At 38.5% G+C, this 19,920-nt stretch overlaps 1 protein-coding gene across 4 annotated transcripts in view; it reads right to left on the minus strand.

The window, feature by feature from the left end:
* Window positions 1-19,920, minus strand: part of RABGAP1L (RAB GTPase activating protein 1 like) — a 762,391-nt gene that overhangs the window by 175,574 nt on the left and 566,897 nt on the right. For 3 of the 4 annotated variants that reach the window (XM_006153335.3, XM_027773764.1, XM_027773765.1), the window contains one exon: window positions 4,717-4,845. In XM_006153335.3, the coding sequence (XP_006153397.1) occupies window positions 4,717-4,845 (129 nt within the window). Of the gene's footprint in view, window positions 1-4,716; window positions 4,846-18,941; window positions 19,619-19,920 lie in introns of those variants that run through there. The other variant, XM_006153332.3, reaches the window with a different exon arrangement.

The raw sequence follows: 19,920 nt of genomic DNA on the forward strand, positions 1-19,920 counted from the left end.
AAAGAATTTATTACTTTTTACAGAAATTCTAGACTTAATTTTAAACAACCTGTGAATAAGAAATTGTGAGTTCAAGATATCTGCCCTTTCCGTGCCTGTATTCCGTTGCCTCTGTCCACGAAAGCTTTGTCTAACAGAGCCTCAGCCTATAAGGCCATCATGTCCTAGAATTTCTAGTTACTGCAAACATTGCTGTACGGTGCATGCTGACTCACATCCCTCCCACACTTGCACTCCCATTTATTCACTAAAACACCTGAGTGTCCACAGCCTCTCACTGATTACAGAAGATGAGAATGGGGAAGGGATGGTTGGTAGAACAGTGAGACAGACTTTACTGGTTTTTCTAAACTGCAAACTATTAGGAAACTGGTTAATTGGTTTTGACTGGCTTTTGGTTTGGGGATTTTGAGGGGGTGGAGGAAAGAAGAGCAAAATGAAGTAGAATTCAATATAACAGAATAGAAAATAACAGAATGCCTCATACATTCATTGTAAGGGTATTCAGATATATATGTCAGTATATATGTATACGTGTATGGTCAAGGTATTGATATGAAAAAAATTTCAAAGTGTAGGCCTAGGTTCAAATGGTTCCGAGAGCTGTGTTCCAATCTAGTCAATTTCTGAATAAAATGCTACTTAACCCTTCCTTCTTTCAGTTTCACCTCAAATCTGCCTCAGCGTCACCCACTCCACACTCCTGTGTTATAAATAAAAATACTGTCCTGTGGATACCGTTTAACATATCTAAGGAAAAGGCACTCTCCTTGGATAATGCAAAAAATAAAAAAGCAAGGAAACTATTAAGACTTTGAAAGATTAAAGTTATTAAATTTTTTAAATTATTAAAACATTACTAAAACCTTTTAAAAAATACTTGTACGTATTTGTTCATCTCCATATAAATCATTCTGGTTGCACATAGCCCTCTCATTCTAGCACAGTTCATTCAAAGCACAGTTTGAACCTGTTTTCTAATATTTCATTTCTTTATCTCTCAGATCCCATGTTTCTGGGTTGATAATTATTGACTACCCTCTATTCTTTGAGGAACTTCATAAATTACATTGGGGGATCCATCTGTGAACAAGTATTATCTATTGATATATGCACACTCATGAGACAGAAAGAACCACATATGGGAAAACCAAGACATTATAGATACAGATCCTTCTTGAAGTGAAAATAGCAATAAACCACAAGTTATCTGATATTTTTCAGAAAAATACAATATCTATGTATTTAAAACATAATTTAAGAAAGCACTTTAATTTTTAATTTAATAAAGTACCTTGATAAATATATTCTTAATGATAATTTTTTTTTTTTTTTGGAGAAGTTTTCACTATAGGGCTCGTGTGCTTGCCAGACAGACAGAGAGAGACATAGAGACAGAAAGCGAGCAATCTCACTCCCCAGGGGGGATGGTCACGCCACAATCCCTTCTCCTCCATTCTCCTCTCGGGATCTTGGGCACGCACGCACATGCGCCTGGCGTGAGTTTTAAGCCACCGGGTCCAGGACACAAATCACGGACGACTACATGGGAGTCCAGCGACATAGCCATTACGCTAACTGCTGGTTCCTAAAGCATTTAACTTTCTACCTAACTTATACTTTTTAATTCTCTACCCTTTTATTTTTTACAAATGAAGGATTTATTTTATGAATTCCTATACCATTCCCCCAGTTCACAGTCTTCTCTGGCATCTCTAGAACAATCATCTGGCTAAAGTCTACCATTCAAATGCACCAGCTACCACATTCAATCAGGCACACCCCTAATGGAATAGACAAATGTTCTCCTAGAATTTACAGTAATTCAGATTACAATTTTTTGACTTTATAATAGGTACAAAAGCAGTCTGTATTAAATAGAAACTGTACTTCAAATTTTGGGTTTGGATCTTTTCCTGGGCTACAGAAATAAGGTTCAACATATTCCCACGATGATCTCTCTGACACTGGGCAGAGGCAGTAAGCACCAGATCACGGCCAGCCACACTGTCGTGAGGGTAAACAATAGATACGCCAGAGTACTGTATTGCCAGCATCATTTGATACTGTGCTTTGCGTTTTTGCACCCCATCATTTCTGCAAAACACCTGTGTACAGCATTCCACACTTTATTATATTGGGTTGTCAGAAAAGTCAGACATATTTTTGTTTTTCTATACAAAAATGCATCATTGACTTTTCTGACAACCCAGTAGACAACAAATAGACTTTGTGGTAGGTGATTTTGCCCAACTCTAGGCTAATGTGAGACTCCTGAGTATGTTCAAGGTACCTAGGCCACACTAGGACATTCATGAGATTAGGCGCATTCAATGCATTTATGACTTACGATATTTTCATATTTCAGTAGGTTTATTGGGACATAACCCCATCATAAACCAAGAAGCATCTGCATTTTCAAAGTCTACAGACAGAAAAAAAAAAGAAAACAAACAAACAAAAAAAACAAAGTCTACAGACAGGGGCTGGCAGGTAGTGTGGTGGCTAAGGGTGCTGGACTCCCACATAGCGGACCACAGTTTGAGTCCGAGACCCAGCGGCTTGCTTTCTCACTTTCTCTCATTCTCTCTTTTTTTCTCTCTCTCACTCAGTCCCTCTCTAGTCAAATTAAAAATAAATATATAAATAAAGTTTAATAAAATAATTCTTTAAAAAAAAAAGTCTACAGACAAATGTGTCTTAGGTTTAGTCATTTGGACCAGAAAAATAAAATCATCAGTCTTTAAGGCTTAAAGAGTTTGCATTTCAGGAGGAAGACTTCAGAGGCCCATATTTCTTGATATCTTTGCAAAATGATCTTTTTCAATATAGAGTTCATTTGAAAATCAATATAATTTTTTTTCTGCTCAGTTATTTACTCTTGTTACTGAATTGTACTTTCTAACATTTAGAAATAGGTTAAAGTGAAAAGCAAAAATACTATACCAAAAAAAGGGATCAGTGGATAAGAATTTTAAAAGAAGTCTGTATGTGGGACCAGCAGTTAGCATAATGGCTATGTCGCTGGACTCCCACGTAGTCAACCGTGGTTTGGTCCCGGACCCGATGGCTTAAACTCACGCCGGGTGTGTGTGCGTGCATGCCCAAGATCCCGAGAAGAGAATGGAGGAGAAGGGATTGCGGTGTGGCCATCCCCCCTGGCGGGTGATTTCTCACTTTCTGTCTCTCTGTCTCTCTCTGTCTGTCTGGCGAGTGCACGCACCCTATAGCAAAAACCTCTTAAAAGAAAAAAAACAAAAATAGAAGAAGTCTGTGTGGAAGGACACTTTAAATAATTAACTTAATAAGGTGATGGCAACTCTCCTCCTCGAACTACTCAATTCACAATCTGCAGGGTCATACTGACTCTTTTCCTCTCACTCCCACATTTAACATATCATGAAACCTTATCTCTCTCTTCTAAAATATCCTGTTCTAACTATTTTCATTTCCAATCCATCTCCATTTCTACTGTTATCACCCTAGTTCAATCTATCACCGCTTGTCAACAGGATTACTCCTGTCTGGCCTCCCTACTCCTTTTACCTTCCTGTGATCACTTCTTAACAAAATAACACTGTGATCCTCTAAAAACCTCAGTCAGATCATATCATTTCTTTACTCAAAACCCTACAAAGGTTCCCCACTTCACTCAAAGTAAAGCCTACATTCTTACGATGACCAACATTTTCTGGCTCCTTATGAACACCTTAACTTTCTTTCTACTGCTCTCATTTCATTCACTGTACTCCAGCTACACTGGCCATGCTGTGCCTCAAACTCACCAAGTATGAGCCAGCTTCAGGGCTTTTGAACTTCAGGGCTCTGCCTCTGCCTGGTCCCCTAGACGGTTTCATGATTTACCCCTGGTGTCTTTCATCTTCTCCATGAGGTCTACCCTTACTATCTAACATCACAACCTTTCCTCCCCTCATTAATCCACCTCATCTTTCCCTAAGTGTTATTTTACTTTCATAGTTACTTTATCACCTTCTAATATATTAAGTTCTTTATTATGTTAATGTTTATTGTCTGTTTCCTCCTCTAAGAATGCAAGGTCCATAAGACCTGGGATCTTTGTTAAGGAATCAAACACATTTATGTCATCATTAGGTAAGATCCCCTAGTATACCCCAGCAGTACAAAGAATTAACATCGGTAAGTTGGTTCCAAATCTTTTAAGTGTGCTCTCTCACCTCATCACAATTTCAATTTCAAATTAACTTATAAAATTTGTTTAGTTTCACCAAACACATGATATGAACCAATGTATCCATAGATATTTGGCAGTTGTGGATGGGAATGGGCAGACCAAGAGTCAAACTTTCCAAGCCCCTTAGGGAAAAGCAAAGATTGCCAAAGCCAACTTTTCTTGCTTTGTCCGAAATAATCCTAAAACAGATGGCAAAAGCTAAATACTAAGACTGCTGCCATGGAAACCACTATCACAGCAGTCTATTCTAGAACCCCACCTATAAGATAACGCTTGCCTTCCTATTGTCAGAATCCTGACTTGCTGACATTCATTCTATGTTCTACTAGAAGGTACAGCTACTACATAACATATACATGCCTGCTAAAAAACCTGGGAGAGATTAGTTCATACATAATACCACCTTAAACGCAGTCAAAACCCAGCAACATACAGAAAAAGTTTTACATAATTCACCATGTAATTCTGCATTTCATACACACAGACGAATTCATGTATTTTACCTTAATATTACAAGCTTGCTCCATCAATCTTCTTGCATTTTCCTCTGCCCTATATCTCTTTGGAAGCTGAACTCTGAAGAACTTCAGAGCACCTTCAAAATCAGCCTGCAGAAGATCTTCCTTTGAGGTCTGAAAAAAAAAAATCACCAAGAATCATCATTATATTTAAGCCTGTATTGAAAACACATTACTGGTAGATACTAGAGATAGGTAATATGGGGGTGGGTAATGGAGGGAGAGGGGAGAACAGGGGAAGAAAATGAAAAAAAAAAAAAAGTATGCTTAATTGACAAAAAAATTGAAAAGGTATTTGCTGCTGATGATGTATATAGTAATGTCTTTGTCTTGACTGATATGCATGGTAATCGTGCTAGAAAAAGAAATGTTATACATAGTAAAGATATATGTAATTAAGTATGATATAAAAAAATTAAAATAAAAACAAAACAAAACAAAAAAACACATTACTGGGTCCAGCAAGTAGCATGGTGGTTAAGGTGCTGGGCTCTTAAGTGGCTGACCAGAGTTCGAAGCCCGGAGCTCAAGGCTTGGTTTCTCAACCCCTTCCTCACCCATTTCTCTCTAGGGAGCATATGAGGCCTATGGCAAATTAAATAAATAAATAAATAATCATATTGACAAATAATTAAAAACACATTACAAAAAGAATTTTTCTTTTCTTTTCTTTTTTTTTTTTTTTTTTGGAGAGGTTTTTGCTACAGGGTGTGTGTGCTTGCCAGAAAGAGAGAGAGACAGAAAGTGAGAAATCACTCCCCGGGGGGATGGTCACACTGCAATCCCTTCTCCTCCATTTTTCTCTCAGGATCTTGGGCATGCACACACAGGCACCCGGCATGAGTTTAAGCTACCAAGTCCTGGATTCAAACCGCAGTCGGGTACATGGAATCCAGCAACATAGCCATTATGCCAACTGCTGGTCCTACAAAAAGGATTTCTATTTTTCTGAATATACTTTTAGAGCTAAAATCTAAGTAAGCTCTAAAATACCACAGAAGATATCGCTAACATTTTTAATATTTAGAAGTTATTGCTATAAGCTAAAATAAATCACCAGAAACCATGGAAGCAATCTAAAAGTTAATTAACAAACTCTAAAATATTTAATTTATAATGCTTGATAAGCCCTGACAAAGCTTATCAAGTTTCGCCAAAGCTTACCAAAATTTTAATAAGACAGCAAGGCCAAAACAGAGAAAAAACTCAACTCTAATACTTATCTATGACTTAGGCTTCATAGGTATTTTAAGGATATAATTATATTACAAAGTTGGCTGAAGACAGAATCCAAGCACACTGAAGTTACATAATTAACACCTAAAGGGAAGATTGCTTTTCACCTCATGACAACAGTGGCTCAAGTGAAGAAAATAAGAAAGTGATTCTATCCTCTAAAGAAAGCTATGATCGACTTTTGTCTCTGTCTCTCGGGCAAGTACACATGCACTCTAGCAAAATATCTCACCAAAAAAAAAGTTATGAAAATTAAATGAAGTAAGCCATTCAGCCACTGACTTCTATGAATACTGTTTGTAAACTTTATTTCTTTAAAAAATGCCAGTTGGAAATAAATAGGCCAGTGCAGAGGGAAAAAAAAAAAAACAAAAAAAAAAGGCTGAACTAAAATGTTTACCTGGACAGTGGAATCATATTTGTTTGTTTTTCTTTATATTGTGTCTTAGTTTTGGTGGTAATGCTTTTGTAGTAAGATAGACAAAGCATACTTTAATAAATAACTATAAATAGTCTTTGGCAAATAACACATTATAGATTTAGGTAGACTGGGTACACATGAGTAAGAAAAAAGAAACCAGATGTTTTAGAGTCAGCACCTGTCAAAAATTTCAGTAATAAAAGAAAAATGGCCCTGGAAATCATAGAACTATATGCTAGTTCAAAGTGTTACTTTATTTAACTGTAAAGGTGATTAAATAAAGACTGCACTGAATAAATATACAGAAAGTAGGTAAAGACAGACCGACAAATAAGAACAAAAAATGACGAAGAAAAAATCTAATTTAATGGTAGAGACAAATTCTGAAATATCAGTAATAAAGTTGAATGTTAACAGAAAGGTCAGATCATAGTAACACTGAAAATTCAACAGAAGAGAGATTATCCGAGACTGAACTGGTGAAATAGAATTCTATGACTTTTTTCTAAAATATTACTGATTTTCTTCTAAGCTTTGTCTTCCAGATTCAAGGAATTCTTTTGAGCTGTTGGGTTCAGCAATTTGTTCAAGAATTTTTTTTTAATTGAAACATAAACTTTTCTCCCTTCCTGATCCCTTTACAATTGGAAAATATGTGTGAGCATTCTTACTTTGTGGCAGAATGGTTATTTGCATAAATTCAATAATACAATAGTATCTATTGCCTTGCATCAGAAATTGAATTCTTATGGGGCTTTGTGCATAACAGGCCAAATTAAGATTAACATAACTTTTTTTTTTTTTCAAATAAGTTAGTTTATACATCTCTTTAGTAAAAGGGGGAATGGAGAGAAAAAAGTGTTTCAGAAGAAAATTACAGTGCACTTGTCACTAGATTTAAGCACTGTTCATACTTTAAGATCTTTTGTGAATCAATACAATGTGAAAAAAAAAGTTTAGTATAGAAGGGAGGGAGGGGAAAGGGGAAGGGAAAAAAATAGGTCAAAGTATACTTAATTGACAAAAAAATGAGAAGTTATTTGCTGATGACAACGTAGATAGTAATATCCTTGTCTTGACTGAAATGCATAGTATTTGTGTTGGAAAAAAAATGTGTACTGTAAAGATGTGATAAAATGTAAATTAAAATAAATAAATTTTAAAATAAGTATACAGAGAGTCTATCTGATAGCCTATTGATTAAAGGAGCCAGATCCTATATGGCTGACAGCAGTTCAAATCCCACTCCCACAGAGCTTGAAAATTATGCCAACTGTGTGTGCATACATGCCCCACATCCTGACAGGATGGAGAAATGGAGAGGGGATTGTGCTATGACCAAGTGCCACTGGGGGTGCTTTCTCCTATCTCCTCTTTCTGACTCTGATGAGCGCATGTGCCCTCTGGCAAAAAAAAAAAAAAAAAAAAAAAAGGATTTAGGAAGTCAGAGAATCTTGCTCACAACAGGACCTGAGCTCTTATCACCATCATGCTGGTCCAAGACACCGTCGTCTCTCAGGTGAGCCTCTGCAGTACTTCCAACCTGGTCTCCCTCCTTTTGCTTGTGCTCCCCACAATCTACTGTCCTTATACTTTTCAGATCGCATTGCTATCCCTATGTAAAGCCCTCCAACGAATTCCCCTGTGTTCAGAAATAAAAACCAAATCTTCACCAATGCCCTTAGGGCCTTTCACGACCTGAGTCCCCTTCCTTCCCCACCCACTTCATCTTGAACCACTTGTCTCTTCTAAAGTTCCAGGCATACATGCCTTCTTTCTGGTTTTTGTACACACCAAGTTCATTCCTAACTGAAGGTTACTGCCATGGCTATTTCCTCTGCCTGGAACTTTCTCCCAGCTTTTTACAAGGACAGTAACTTTGTGCATCTAGATTTTGGGTCAAATGTAAAATCTAAGTGATGTCTTTTCTGAGGACTTAAATTCTTTCCCCCTTCCCATCCCTAACCAAGTCACTTTCCAGTTTATGTGTGTTCCCTACTTTGCATTCTAAAAGAACTTTCTCTTCTTCCCCTGCTGTGTTCACAGCAACACAGTTCATCTGTTCTGTTTCCCCTCCTTCCGTCAACTCCTCATCCATCTTGTGCACTGCTGTATCTACAGCAACAGGAACAATGCCCAGAATACTGGAGGTACCCAATTAAAACTTATTGCAGAATTCCACTTTGGTCTCTCTTCCACTATATATATTTTTTCTTTTCTTCTCCCCTGCCTTTTAAACAGAGATATGTAAAAGAAAACATATGTTAGTTAATTAACATGCTAGGCAGTATCACAGGGTCCAAGCTGGCCCAGATTTTAAGGTCTCTAAACTAGTAATCAGAAGACAAGCTAACAGTGGCAGAAAAAAAAAAAAAAAAGAAAGAAAAAAAGAAAAAAAATCACTCTAGTACCTCTTAGATTCATTTCCTCCCCCATAAATACTTAGATGTGATGGCAATAAGTGATGGACTGAATGTTTAACATGCTATCAATTCACCTTCAGTTAGAAAAGGCAGTTCGTGGAACAACTTCAGCCTGAAATAGAGCCTCTTCCTCTAAAATATCAACTGCACAATTATTTGGAAGCCTCCTACCAGACATCCTGAGGAGAGTTCATAATGAAATACGTTTACATGGGTTAATAAAGGGCACAAGACGAGCCTTACTTAAAGAAGTAACCTAAGGAACTAATGAAAGGGCCCAAGATTGGGACCATCAGGTAACGTAGTAGTCAAGGCAATGGACTCCTACATGGCCAGCCGCAATCAAATCTGAACTCAGTGGCCTGAAAATCATGCTGTGCATGTGTGCATGTGTATGCAAAATGCCAAGAGGAGAATGGTGTGGCCATCCCCCAGGATGTAACTTCTCTCTTTTCCTCTGCCTGTCTCTGTCTCTTTCTCTATCTGGTGAGCACCCTATACAAAAAATCTAAAAAAAAAAGAAAGGAAGGAAGGAAGGAAGGAAGGAAGGAAGGAAGGAAGGAAGGAAGGAAGGAAGAGGGGCCAGCAGGTGGCATGGTGGTTAAAGATGCTGACTCTCACATGGCTGACCACAGTTCGAGTCTCAGACCTGGTGGCTTGCTTTCTCACCTTCCCTCTTTCTCTCTGGCCAAATTAAACAATAATAATAATAACATTATAAATGAAGTTAAATAAAATAATTATTTTAAAAAATAAAGGGTCCAAGATAAAGCCCCCTTTAATCTTTTACAACAAGGGAAACACATTCTGGGTCTCCCTCTGGCACCACCTGGCTTACCTGATAGGCCTACATTACTGAGAAACCCAATTCCAATCTGGACCCTAGCTTGCAAGGTTATCCTTGCTCTCCCCCTACAATTGAAAGAGACCATAAAAAGAGATCCCCTCTGCCATGAGTCATGAACCTGCTCAGGTCTTGCCCAGGCACTCTCACCAAAATGCTAATAAACCTAACTTCCACTTGCATTTTGTCTCTGGTAAATTCTCTTTTTTCTTTTATTTTTCTTTAAATTTGCTATGGGGCATGTGTACTCACTGGAGAGACAGACAGAGTGAGAAAGAGGGAAGGAGGGGAAGAGGGAGAAAGGAAAGAAAGGAAGGAAGGAAGGAAGGAGGGAAGGAGGGAAGGAAGGAAGGAAAAAGAACGAATGAATAAGAGAGAGAGAGAGAAAGTAAGAAACACCCCCCACAGAGATGGTCACACTGCAATCCCTTCTCCTCCATTCTCCTCTCAGGATTTTGGGCATGCACACACATGTGCCTGGCATGATTTTCAAACCATCTGGTCTGGAGCATAAACTGCTCAGTCGGCCTTGTGAGATCCACCTTAACCTCCACATAACTTCTTTTGGCTCCTGTGCACCAGTCCTACTGCCCCACTGCACATACCACATTCCTAATCTTCCCTTTTCCAAATTACGTAATACCAGTTCTAATCGTTAGCTTTCTATTAATGGTTTGGAAAAGTCAAGACCAGCTGCTTATAGAGCTTATATGAAGATAGGATATGCCATTCCTCAGTACTCAAAGTCTCTGAAGGCATCTATTCTATTTTCAGTGTAACTAACCTCCAGTTACTTAGAATGAGATGCCCCAAAATGGTGAGGGGCAAACTCCTGCCTGCAGGCAATAGCAGTTACCTAATTTTCTAATACTGCCCACAGCTTAATTTCAAATGCAGACTTTGAGCTCATACAAAAGCGAAAAGATTGGTATCATAGATCAGGAATCCTATAACCTCCCACACAAGCTCTCTGTGCAGGCAAAGACCAGTTTGGAGAAGGCTCTGTTCTCAGGGGAACTGGGACAAAAGACTCTCCACCAGGGAGGGGCCAGCCCCACTTAGGCAGAGTCCCTGAGGCCAGCAGTCTGCAAACCCCGTGGTTGAGCATTCCAAGATGGTACCAGTGCCCTAGATCATGTGGTTGCCCATCTCAGACAGGAAGTTGAGTCTGAGAGGCCCTAGTGGACTAAGGAGTAGGAACTGCATCTTATTCAATTCTCTAACATCAGCCTCTAGAAAATACTGGTGGCATTTTTAAAGGTACTTAAGCAAGGTTGTAAAGGATGGAATCAATCATCCAGTCAAATCATCCTAAGTCCGACCCAGGATAACTAATTGTATTCATTAAGTCCATTTTAAAAATGGTAATATCTTTGATCTCTGGTGTTTGGGAATAAAGTGAGTTAAGGCATATGAGTAGACTCTCTAAACTCCAAAATAAATATAAGAGAAGACAGTTTTGTAAGTCATCTCTGTACTGCTCAAATATGTTGATACTGATATTTCAGTGGCTAAAAACTGTACCCTGTTCTTGCTGACACTTTTAATTCCATGAAGCTGGCAGTTTAAGTTGTAAGAATTTATATTCTTCTCATGGATTTCAATGCACCTAATTTCTTTGTGAATGAAACAATTTTTTTTTTTCCTTAAGGAACAAACACATAAATAAAAACCCTTGCTTGCCAGTATTCCAGAAGATAACCTGCAGTCCTACTTTGATTCTGATGGACTTTTCCCTCCAGTTTTCTATCTTTCAGAGACTTCCATAATCATTAAGAATCACCTCAAATGCCTTTGTAATGCCATAAGCAGATTATAAGCTTATAGGGATAACTCTCCATTTTCTGACAACTGTATCTAAGTGGTTTTTCCCCTCTACAATCGAGGGACAGCCACATTTTACTCTGCAAAAATGTAGGTACCTCACTAAGAATTTAACAAAAAAGTTGTGTTGTGTGTGTGTGTGTGTGTGTGTGTGTATGTGTGTGTGTGTTTGCAAGAATACTTTCTTTCTGACCATAATATGTGAGTTTGTGTGTCTACACGGTGGAGGTGGTGGTAGGGAATTTACACCATCTTTTTCCTGATTATATATTCAAAGTCCCCAGAAAAGGAGATATATTTTCTTTCTAAAGTATACTTACTTGGGACCAGCAGATAACATAATGATTACATTGCTGGACTCCCATGTAGTCTACTGTAGTTTGAGTCCAGGACCTGCTGGCTTAAAACTCATGCCGGGTGCATGTGTGTGTGTGCCCAAAATCCAGGAGGGGAGAAGAGGAGAAGGGACTGTGGCATGGCTACCCCCTGGGGGGTGATTTATTGCTTTCTCTCTGTCTCTCCAGGAGTGCATGCACCATAGTAAAAATCTCTCCAAAAACAACAACTTATTTATTCCATGAGACTAAAAAACAGAGAGGGCTAAGAGCCAGAGGTAGAAAGGGGAAACTCCCAACAGGGTGTTTATGCCTGATCTATCCCAGCCTCAGCCGGCCCAGATCATGGGTATGTGTGGTACATTCAGAGACCTCAGAACATGGACCAGGGCCTACCTGTGTGGGTTCATCATACTGCATTACATGGCCACAGTGCCACTGCTGCAACCTGGGAAATCTTTGTTTCTTAAATTTTTAATTATTTATTTTTTAGTATGCCAACTACATTTTTTAAAATTTCAGTATTTTTCACTACCTTACATTCATATGCATTTAAGAAATGTTTTGTCAAATTCTATAAGCAAATATATTGTGATTTTCATTATGATCATATTAAAGCTATAGCTCAATTTGGGAGTGAACTGACATCTATCTAATACTGCATCCTTTGATCCATCAATTTGGGGCATCTTCCCATTTATATAAATTTTCTTTATTTTCTCTAAATGAGTATAGCTTTAGCTTGGAGATATTCCACATATTATATATATATATATATATCTCCCTAAGTATTTTATGTTAGTGTATGCTATTAAAAGTTTTTAATTTTATATTTCAACTGTGATTTACTAATATAAAATTAATTTTTGCATATTTACTTTGGATATTAGAAAATTGTTAATTTACCTATTTTTATAGTAGTACTCTTTTAGGTTCTTTAAACATTTTTATACCCCAATTATATTGACTGTGAATAAAGACATTTGTACAATTTCTTTAAAAAAAGAAAAAAAAAAAAAAACTCAGAAAAAGAAAAGGTGTCTATTTTTAGCCAGAGTGTTAACAACTCCCTTGTTCACACTTTGACTGCACCTCTGTGATACCTTTTGGCATACCAGACCTTAGGAAAATCTTTTTTTAAAGGCCTAACAGAAGGTCCTACTACCTACAGATAAACACAATTTTTAACATTTTGTTATATTACTTATAGCCCTTTCTTCTCAATCATTATACAGGCATCTTAACACTGTATTTAATAAAATTTTAATCGGGAACCAGCAGTTAGCATAATGGCTATGTCGCTGGACTCCCACGTAGTCAACCGTGGTTCGCGTCCCGGACCCAGTGGCTTAAAACTCATGCCAGGCGCCTGTGCATGCGTGCCCAAGATCCCGAGAGGAGCATGGAGGAGAAGGGATTGTGGCATGGCCATCCCCCCTGGGGGGTGATTTCTCGCTTTCTGTCTCTCTGTCTCTGTCTGGTGAGCGCACACGCCCTATGGTGAAAACCTCTACAAAAAAATAATAAATAAAATAAAATAAAATTTCAATCATACTATATATATTATTTTGTTAAATATATATACTTCACAAATGTCAAGCATTAACATAAGATTATTAGTTCAAAATATAAATAACAGAGTTTTCTATGAAAATAAACCATGGCTTCAACCAGGGCTACAGGACCAGTTTTCATAAAACCTAATTATTAGTGAGCTGGCTATGGAGAAGATAACTTAATTAATGGTTATAATTAAGTTGTATGACTACTAATTTTCTACATTCTGACAATACAGAGAGGCTTAGTATATGATCTTGTACTGATAGGACCAAAGCATTAGAAACATACTCCTAAAAGGCAGACTAACTCTTCAAGAACCAAATCAAATATACAAAAGAGGTTGTGCTGGCTTCTAGATTATCATTATACATCTGTGCTTACTACACAGAATCCCATCAGGCTAGAAGATTTTATTAAAACTGGAAAGGCTATTCCTCAACTGGGAAATTTTCAGATTTTTCCTGCATTGCCTTTGGAACAATGGCAAGAGAATAAAACAATGAAAATATAATTACCTTCCCAACATTATTTGTTAATAAGCAATGTTAGTCAGAAGATAATACAGATAAAAATTAGGGAACTCTGAATTAAAAATAGCATGTTTCTTGACCTTATAAAATAAATAACTTTATCAGTTTTTAAATAAGAACTAATGAAGGATAACTTCTACAAATCAGTGGCTCTAACATCCATGTTTTGCTTGCCAGAACTTCCAACAAACGCTTGTTTTTAATTGCTAGGGGGTGCATGTGCTTGTGTACATGTGAGAAAGTAGATCCCAGTAGATCCCCCCAGCGGGGCATAGTCATGCCACAAAATTGTTTCCTCCATTTCTCTCTCTCCTCAGAATTCAAAGCACATGTACATAGCATGTTTTTCAAGCCACTGGGGAGCCAGGACTCAAACCATAGCTGGCCATGTGGGATCTGGCTCCCTTAACCACTGCACTACAGATCTGGCCTCTTAAAAATCCTGTTAAATCATTATATGATATATATTTACTAATGAAATCTTCAAAGATGGTGTTACTTCTTCCTTCATTTGAATAGAATTATATGTGCAAAGGAGGGAGAAGATTTAAGGCTTATTATGATATGAAAGTTGATTTTTAGATTTTGGGAACATCAGAAGTATACATGGCAACTACTACGTGCAGTTCTTTAAGCTTTCAAAAGTTATAATCTCTATTCAAAGAGCAACCTTTGCAGGTTGTTAGCAACAGAAGTAAAAAAAAAAATGGGAGCATACTCTTACCTATTTTCTTTCAACCCTACTTAATATTAATGTTCTAAGAAAGTGCATAAATTAAAAAAAAATTAGGATGCAAGTGGACAGTATAAGAAATCTGTTCAAAATGAAAGCTTAAAATGACTACTAAAGGGAAAGTTAAAGCACCTACATATCTTGGCCTGGGTGTCCTTTAGATTCACTGTGGACAGTGCCCAGAGTATTGTAGCTAAAGCCAACATTGAGTTTAAAAAAAAAAATGATATAATTGGGGCCAACAGGTGGCATGGTGGTTAAGGACATTGAACTCCCACATGGCTGACCGAGGTTTGAGTCCCACACCTGGTGGTTTGCTTTCACACTTTGACCCTCTCTCTCTCTCTGCCTCTCTCTGGTCAAATTTAAATAAATGAATAAATAAAATTAAGTACAAAACAATTCTTTAAAAATATGATACAATAAAAACTCACATTTTTATAACCAATAGGAAAAAAATCCAGAGGTCAAAACAGTGATAATGAACATGAGCTGAGTAAATTGTTCCTCTTTCTCCAAATTTCGCACTTACAAACAAGGGGCTCTGGTCACGTGCCACTGCTGATGCCATTTTGAATGTGTTTTTTCCCACTGAAAAATTCAGTGCAAGAGTATCACATTAAAGTATGTGTGCGTGCGCATGCGTGTATTTTAAAGAGAAAGGGTGGGTGGAAACAGTTATAACATCTCAGTGTTAGCTCCAGATGCTTCTATTTCAAACTTCTCAGTATTTCTGGATGATATGTCTCTCTTTTAGGGCCTCTAATAAACAGCAAATTCTAGATATGATTCTTTTAAGAAATTATTTGAAGGAAAAAAATGAACTTATTCTCTTTTTCATCTACACCATTGTGTTCCTTCAGTTTTGGTGTTTTGCAGGATTTCTATTCAGCTGAAAAATATCATTGGAGGCCTGAGAATCATCTGGAGGCTTTAAGAGAGGGAAACACTGTTTAGCTGCTGCTTAGGACATTTGTATCTCCTGTTTTGATATTACAATTTCACTAAAGAAATACGTGCTTGGGAACCAGCAGTTAGCGTAATGGCTATGTCGCTGGACTCCCACGTAGTCGACCGCGGTTCGTGTCCCGGACCCGGTGGCTTAAAACTCACGCCGGGCGCATGTGTGTGCGTGCCCAAGATCCCAAGAGGAGAATGGAGAAGAAGGAACTGTGGCGTGACCATCCCCCCTGGGGGGTGATTTCTCGCTTTCTGTCTCTATGTCTCTCTCTGTCTGTCTGGTGAGCGCACGCGCCCTACAGTGAAAATCTCTCCAAAAAAAAAAAAGAAATACATGCTTGATGAGTCCACACAGAGAACTCATGCCTTGTGAGTAACACCTGAAATTCAGTACTTGTGCTTGACTTATTAAAAGGAAATTAGGGGGCCAGCAGATGGCGTAGTTCCTGTCACTGGACTCCCACATGACTGAACGTGGTTTGAATCTCAGACCTGATGACTTGAAATTCACGCCAGGTGTGTGTGCATGTATGTCCAAGATCCTAGGAGGAGAATGGAGGAGAAGGGATTACAGCTTGGTAATCATGGTACCCAGAAGGGGGTGATTTCTCACTTTCCCTCTCACAGTCTCAGTCTGTCTCCTTCTCTCTGGCAAGCACACGCACACTAAGGCAAAAACCTCTTAAAAAAAAAAAAAAAAAAGGAAATTGGGGCCAGCAGGTGGCATGGTGGTTAAAGGTGCTGAACTTCCACCTGGCCTACCACAGTTTAAGTTCCGGACTTGGCATCTTGCTTTCTCACTTTCTCACTCTGTTTCTGGTCAAACCGAAAAATGATGATAATAAATAAATAAATAAATAAATAAATAAATAAATCTTTTTTTAGAAAAAGGAGATTGTTCATAACTGGCGGTACCTTTGAAAAATAATAATCAAAATTTCCAAATGTACACCTTCTAGTCAATCAGTAACCTCTTTCAACTAAGAATTGTAGAATCATGTTCTAGTAATCTGATGGTCCCTCTGTGAATGAAAGAACAACAAACAAGGTTCAGGGTCCAAAAATACCACACTGTCTTGGCAAATCTCCATTTATTTGACCTTTCCTTAAAAAAATTATTTTATAATGAAAAAAATTCTGGAGTCTTTAAAGTAAAAAACAAGATATTTATATATGTCTAACCCACATGTATTCACATTTAAACATACCTAAAGAGGCACAGAGACACTAAAACTTCAGTGCTAGCCCTTTTGACTGGAAATGGAAAGACTGCAACACTGTATGTGGCAGGATTCCTCTTAGGACCACCCTGTGCAGATTAGCCATCGATCTTGCATCATTAACCAGTCCAATAACACAAAGCTGAACAACTGCACCTCCCTCTGGTACACACACTAAACTTGGAGCAGTAACTCACTGGATAGCACATTCAACTCACAGCTATATTGCTAAAGGGCATGTGACTTCCCAAAATGTAGAGTACTCCAGTTCTACCAATAATCATTCGAGTGCTACTGTCAATAACAAAGCCAGAGATTTCCAAATGGCTACAGACGAAGCTCAGCATATGCTTTTCCCATGTAATGCAGAGGTACTATTGCTTAGGCTCTGAATGTTAAAGCTCAAAACCACCTGAGGCATGTGCTTAGGTAGGTCCCTAATTTGGTAGAGACAGACACTGTACAATGGCAATGTATAGATATCTATGATCTTCTAAAGACCTCAAGCACGTGAACCCACCTCCCTGTGGCTTTTTTATTACAGATGAATTTTTTTTTAAAACTAAAGGCAGTTCAAATTTATCCTCAATGTTGATTTGAGTATATGAGTCACTCTTAGTTATCCATTTATGTTAATCTTCAAAATACTGAAAATGTAAATGTCAAAGCGAGGCAGCACTGGGTTACTGGGAAGTTACCAGTACAAGTCCCTGAGTCACAAAGTTGAGTAGGCTTCAAGATACAGAAATATATAAGACCAAACCTGGTTCCTCAGAGATACAGAGAACTTGTTGACATTTATTTTGGCATTTCTTAGTATCCAAACTCCTGAAATAAAATCCTTATTTCATCAAAAATTTTTAAAAATCTCCTAATATATCATGAATCTTTAGTTTTCTTCTCTATTACGGAAAAACAAACAAACAAACAAAAAATGTGATTCAGGAAAACAATGACCTCACCCAGGCATTTTAAAACTATGTACTATGCTCTTTCCATTTCTTCCATAAATGACAAAGGAACTATTTTTCTCAAAAATAATGCCCCTACATGCTGGTCATTATATCTAACTTCTTGCAATAATAAACAGACTTTTTTTCAGGGTGGGATATTCCCTATGTACATGGTTACCTAATATGTCTGTTATGATTATACAGAAGAAACTATCTTTTTGCATATAAATACATGAAGACTAAATTTATAATTGTAAAGATAAGTCTAAACAGAGATTAACCATACTGTGGGAGATATGTGAAAGAAAAGAGTTAAATTCAGCCAAGTAAATAATATCCAGAAAAAGACTCAAATACGAGAGAGCCTTAAGAAGGAAAGAGTCTGGTACTAAACTCCATTCTATAAAACAGACAAAGCTAAATTATTCTTGTTCAATTACCAAATAATGTTAAAGACTTCTGTAGGTCAATTACATTATAGAATAGTTGCTAGGTATAGTTCTTAAACCACTAAAAGAAATCCTGCAACAGCAACTGTGGGTGTTTAATTTTAACCCTTGGTAGGAAATGAGGAAGGGTGATTTTTCTCTTGTTCAGGAAATCAAATAACAAGCAAACCAGAATGCCCAGATTCACAGCACAGACTCAGCAGCTTGAAGCTGCTTCACAGATAAACAGTTCAATCATTCTAGGTGAGAAACCTGCATTTTGTACCCAAGGAATTTTGGTAAAATTCCCTTCCTTCCCTCCCCCCAATCAAATTGGTAACCTAATGGGGAGGTTAAAAAGCAAACACAGTAGTCTGGATAAGTGGCTGTCTGTTGGGGAATTTAACCCTTCGGAGACACACATAACAGAATGCTGACACCAAGCACTTGGGCATTCTGCCTCGCCAGCCAGAAAATCATTCCTTTGCTGCCACAGGGATAATGCCACTAATGTGACCCTGGGCCCTGAGAAAAGAGCCATGATCTCCTCGAGCCAATTAAGGAGTGGCGTGGACCAGGCTCCAAAAGAGCAGCACAGCAGTGGCCACTCAGCACTTCCTTCTTGGTAGAAGGGGGAGAACGAGAGGAAAACCAGAGACCACAGCCTCTTCCAGGAATACAAGGAATTCTCACAGAGGGTAGCAGATTCCCTACAAATGAAGTTCAATGAAAAGCAGTCTCACCGCCAGAAGCCGAGGCACAAACAGACGATGCCCCATCCCCAGAAGTTCCAGCACGCGACACGCATACTCATTCACCAGCTTGCTCCTCTCGTCGTGCATGTCCTGGGACTTTTTGACAGGAGGGGTGAGCTTAGCAGCTGGGGCTGGGCAGGGCACCCCTTCTTCCATGAGCAGTACGTAGGTATCCAGAATGAGAAAGCTGGGTCTCTTATCCACAATGTTAAGAACTGCGGTGAGAGGGAGGCCAGCTTAGGTCTCCCCAGGAGGACGCACAAGCCAGCCTTTGGTGGGAATTGTCAGTTAGCGTCTCCGGAGGAAAAACATTTTGGCAAAATTATGCACTATGCCGGAGCCCCAAAGTAGACTGGAAAATGAAAATGAAATCAAATACTGATCTAAATAAAAAACGGCAAAAGCAATCAAATGCAAGAAAACGGCCAAGAATGCTGCAGGAGAGTTCAGATACATGTGTAAAAACAGATCAGCTGATTAGAAGGGTCTAGCATGTGAGAGTGAGTGTGCATATGTGTGTGTCTCTGTCGTGCGTGTGTGTGTGTGAGCAGACAGCAGCAGCAGTAGCCAGGAAGTCAGGGCAGTTGTGAAGCTGCAAGAATAGGATGAGCTCATTGCAATCCTTGATTCGTGACAAGCAGCGCTGCTGCTGCTAGTGCTGCTATTGCTGCTGCTGCTGCTGCTGCTGCTTCTTCTTCTTCTTCTTCTTCTTCTTCTTCTTCTTCTTCTTCTTCTTCTTCTTTTTCTTTTATATATATTTTTTTTTTTCTTTTTTTTTTGAAGAGGATTTTGCTACAGGGCGCGTGTGCTTACCAGACAGACAGAGAGAGACAGAGAGATAGAAAGAGATAAATCACCCCCCAGGGGGGATGGCCACGCTGCAATCCCTTCTCCTCCATTCTCCCCTTGGGATCTTGGGCACGCACACACACGTGCCTGGCGTGAGTTTAAGCCACCGGGTCTGGGA

The sequence above is a fragment of the Tupaia chinensis genome, unplaced genomic scaffold (genome assembly GCF_000334495.1).
Source record: "Tupaia chinensis unplaced genomic scaffold, TupChi_1.0 Scaffold000369_1, whole genome shotgun sequence".
NCBI classification, from domain to species: Eukaryota; Metazoa; Chordata; class Mammalia; order Scandentia; family Tupaiidae; genus Tupaia; species Tupaia belangeri.